The sequence below is a fragment of the Phaseolus vulgaris genome, chromosome 11 (genome assembly GCF_000499845.2).
Source record: "Phaseolus vulgaris cultivar G19833 chromosome 11, P. vulgaris v2.0, whole genome shotgun sequence".
Lineage (NCBI taxonomy): Eukaryota > Viridiplantae > Streptophyta > Magnoliopsida > Fabales > Fabaceae > Phaseolus > Phaseolus vulgaris.
In genome coordinates this window covers 17,592,563-17,597,508 of record NC_023749.2, presented here as the reverse complement: position 1 = coordinate 17,597,508, position 4,946 = coordinate 17,592,563, and the positions used below count along the sequence as shown (strand labels likewise).

Below are 4,946 nucleotides of genomic sequence, written 5' to 3'. Positions count from 1 at the left end.
TACCATTGCATAACATATGGTGAAACCAAATTTTGAAGTTAACTTAAAAATTTGCTAATAATCCACTTAATTTTTTAAATAAGATAAAAAGATGGTAGATTAGTAAAACTTCAAATATTATACTTATAAAGGTTAAAAGAAAATAAATGAAATAATACTAAAAGAAAATGTTCATTTATAGATAAATATTTACTCATGGCGTGAAAACTTTGATGACCATGGGGACGTAAACTAAACTACTATTATTTAAACATTTGATCATATTTTGAGATTTTATTTACAATACATTTATAATGGAAACTACTTTACATTATTTAAAAGTCATCATATACAATAAAATTGATAATATTCTGTGTTTCCAAATGATAACTTTTAATACAAAAATTAAATAGTTCATCTCGAAATTTTCAAATATGAATTCTAAATGTATCTTCATGAATGTCGATCATCCAGAGAAAATTTACAGAATCACGTCTTCTATATTCTGGTGTTCATTGTTTGAATTGATCACCTAAATATAAGAACAAAGAAAGAACACAGTTAATTGATTTTATGATCCAGAAGTGAATTATATTAAAGACTAGAAGTTTCTAAATAGGATGTGATTAGTGACAAAGTAATAGTTTAATTTCTTTTCTTTGCAAATTATAACATGACAATTTATAAGTAAGAATATATAAAAACCCTTATGTTTCAAAAATTATATATAGAGGAAAAATCGAGTGGAAGCACTTTGTAGCTAAATTTCAATGTTCATTTTTTAAAAAATAAAACAAATTATGAATTTATGTTTTAGTTTTAAAATAGTGTAGTAGTTTGCGTAGTCGACGGATTGTTTGATTAGTTTATATATATATATATATATATATATATATATATATATATATATATATATATAATTATTATAAATAGTATAAAATTTAAATAGTTGCCTATCTTATTTGAAATCAAACATATAAATATCTATCATCATCATCATTTATATATACAAATATTGTCTTTAAATTTTCTAACATAAATTAATAAAAAATAAATGTATACCTATATATGTTTTTATCATTTAATACAATAAAATTATTAAATAAAAATAATAATTAATTACTATATTGATTAATTTAAATATAATTTTATAAACTAAAAAATTATTACTATTTAAATCTGTTTTTATTATTAATTAAAAAAATTAAATTAATTTTTAAATTGATATCTAATATTTAATGTTTTAATTATTAATTTATAATCTAAAATAGTTAGTAATTAAAATTTTAATAATGTTAGATATCAATTTTAAAAAATTTATAAATTTTTATTAATAATAACTAATTATTATTTTTTCTAAAATTAATTGTTATTTAATAATTGAATATATATATATATATATATATATATATATATTAAATTTAATAGCATTTTTTAATTGTTGTGGAATTTTCTACCATTATTTATCAATAACACATATATGTACCACTATTACATGGCCTTGAGTGAACTATTATTAGTTCAATCAGAGTCCATTTGGATTGTTGCGAATTTTGTTTTCAAAACATTTATCCAAACAAAAACGTGCTTTCCAAGAGTCGAGGCAGAAACATTTTACAACTACATTTCAACATACCGTTACATGTAATTAAAACAAAAACAAAATAAATTATAAACTTGATTTCTAATCTTAAAAAGCACAGTCTCCTTACATTTGAGAATTAATTTTATATGTTATTAGACATTATCATTTGCCATGTTACTGTCAACACAAACAATAATTATACTACTACCAATTATTATCATGACAAGAATTATCACTATTATTATTATCATTATCTTTGTAAAATTTTCGTTAAACTAATTTTAATAGGTAGCAAACTTTCTAAATAAGTTTAATAATTGATAAACTAAATATGTTTTTTGTTAAATTTAAAACTAAAACATCACCTCAAATAAACTTTAAGGAAGGATAGATTTAGTTATACTAAACTTCTAAAATTAAAAAACTAAAAAAAATACAAATAAGAAAATAAAATTTAATTTTAACCAAAAACATATCACGGAAATATTTTGCTTTTAAGTTTCAGTTGAATCACTCTTTTTTTCTTAAACATGCATGTAGTTAATAACAAATCAATTATTAAATAAATTTAATTTTGGAAGTTATGTTAAACCTATTTAATTGAGAAGGTAGTTCATAGTTAAAAAGGTTTAAAATCAGCAGTTGAAAGGTAAAAACTATTAAGCTAACTTATTGGATTTAGTATTTAATGAAATTATCTATCAAATTAATTGATAAACGCAAGTAAATAAAAATAAATTCACAAAATTAGTTACTAGCATTTGAATTTTACTAATTTTTTTAAAAACTTTATATTAAATTATTTTCTTTATAAATTTATAAGAATTAAGAATAATAAATAATTAAAAATAACACCTCAAATTAAAGAAAGAAGATTTCAGAAATTTCATTAAACTCAAATTAGTTCAAATTTACTTATATTTTGTATTAATATTAAAGCGATAAAGGTACTATAAAATTTTTCAGTGACCTCCTAAAAGGATGGGTTTGTAGAGAAAGAGGTCAGAAGAAGAAAATGATTTATTTTAGAAGTGTGAACCAATAACTCAAAGGGAAGAGAGTTAAAGTGGTTGTAATAGAAATCAAAGATGAATACCTGTAATGTAGTATGATTGAGAGTGCTGTTGAAAGGGTATGACAACTTCAGGAGGCCTCAGATTCTGAAACTCTTGAAAATAATTGGAACAATAAGTATTATAAGTCTCAGAATCAATAATACCATTCTTTTTTCCATGAAGATAATCCAATGTATTATCCACTTCTGCATTGTCTTCCCCTTTGCAAGCAATCAAATCTTGCACAGACTTTAACCCTAGAGAGGGAAACTGCAACATTTGATGTTGGCTTCTGAATCTCTTAAGTTCATCCAACACTTTCTTGTACTCATTGTAAACTTTTGTGTACTCTCCATAAGGGCCATGTACAGGGTCCCTTTGCCTGCAGCATGCTTCCCATGTCAATGAATCCACAACTCTTCTTCTATCGTCCTCTCTAGCATTCTTTACCAACTTGGTTATGTTGCTAACACCAAAAACCTTGTGCACAGCATGGAACTCACGGCTTCTGTTTGATGGAAAGTAAGGTGCCAATATACAATTCTCACTGCATTTCTTCCTTTGATGCTTGCATGCTGCACAGGCTGGATGCATTCCACTATTATTTCTCTGCATCCTGTGAAAATCAAATATTTTAAGGAAACATCGTATGACCAATCACACATAAGAGACTTTAATTTCTATGAAGAAAATCTAATAAAATTTTATATGACACCAGTAATACTTTTTAAAACAAAGTTGTCAACATATCAGACAGAACTTTTAAGTTCAAAATACATTGGATTCTCGATATACAAAAGAAAGTTTGCTAGAAAAAGGTTGACACACTGAAGTAGTTAATAACATGAGAACCTCTTCTTCATCCAATGATGTGTTCTGAGTTGTTTATTGTTATGCTATGTGCTAGTGATTTAAAAGAATCAAAAACAAAAGAAGAATGAGAGGAAGAGTATGATAATGCTGGCACATGCAGAAGATGCTGTCAAGAGAATCCATGCATTAATGCTCTTGTTTTGTATCTCTTCTTCCCTGGAAGAAAAACAGTGAGACAAAACATAAAATTTAGTAAAATATTTTAGATACAAACCTCGACCAAAATATTTTAATGTCTTTTCAACTAAGGGAATGAAACATCAATATCTGTAGAAATAAGATATATATATAGGAAGAAAAACTGTTTTGTTTAGGAAGAGCATGAAAAGATGGTTCAGGTTCACGTCTCTTGGAGGGAAAATTATTTATATAGGAAGAAGTCTAAGTAAACTCTAGCTGAAGGGATACACTCAAATGTTTAGGAGATATTTAAGCGTTATTTATTAGGGGAAAGATAAACAAAAGGAGTTATGCTCTAATATTTGTTTAAGTATTACACCATGATATAATAATGAAAAAAAGAAGTTATCTTTATTACTATTGGTTTGTCACCTTCCCTCTTGGTGTTTTTTAATGTATAACAAAAACCAGTGAGCTATTTCTTAGTTTAACACTTTTTTAAATAGTTTGTTTTTTTTATTTAATTTGAGTATAGTATTTTAAGGGTTTAATTAGAATGTAGTGGTATTGTATAAAAAGTAGTGATCATTGAATCATATATGATTATAGCATGTTGTTCACTGATTAAGCTTTTAGGGGTTGCTCATGCAACTTTTGCTACGAGAGTCATGTAAATAATCATTCATCATCTTCATGTTCTTGACGTGAGCCAAATTGGTAAAGTTTAACATTTTTTTATTATTATATATATTATGACTTCTTAGAAGAAATGTAAAGTAAACACATCATATTTATAGAATACTTATCTCTCTAATCTCTAGAAAATATTATTTGAACAATTACGACAGCAAACTTAACTTAAAATACTGCTGCTTTAAATTGCTTGTTTAATTTTTCCAAAAACTATATTTAACAACTTACAAGCTAACAAAATAATTATCTTTTTTTTTCTACTTGAGTTATTTTTTAAGAACATAATTTAAAATTAGTTTTCAAAACTAAAATGATTAGTTTTTTTGTTCGGCTAAAATGATTATAAATGGTGTATTGAGATTTTTTTTATTTACATACTTAATAAAAAAATTACGTTTTTTTAAGAATATTTAGTTAAATAATCTCAGTTTAGTTTTATGGAAAAACTTATTAAATTTGATAGAGTAGTAGTTATTTATTTATTTAAATATAATGAGTTTTGTTTCACTTACTAAACCAATTCTACAAAGAATTCTAAAACTATATTATATAACACTCTTTTTTTGTAATTGGTTTATTCACGTATATATATATATATATATCTAATTTTTTTACACAAATCCATTCATTAGACTTTAATA

At 24.3% G+C, this 4,946-nt stretch overlaps 1 protein-coding gene across 1 annotated transcript; it reads right to left on the bottom strand.

Moving 5' to 3' along the window:
• Positions 1 to 340: 340 nt before the first annotated feature.
• LOC137827621 (LOB domain-containing protein 24) lies at positions 341 to 3,725 on the bottom strand. The gene is made up of 2 exons (XM_068633834.1): positions 2,661 to 3,725; positions 341 to 511 (listed from the first exon to the last, which is right to left on the bottom strand). The coding sequence occupies exons 1-2, from the start codon at positions 3,232 to 3,234 to the stop codon at positions 492 to 494; spliced, it is 594 nt and encodes a 197-aa protein (XP_068489935.1). The 5' UTR covers positions 3,235 to 3,725; the 3' UTR covers positions 341 to 491.
• Positions 3,726 to 4,946: the final 1,221 nt, after the last annotated feature.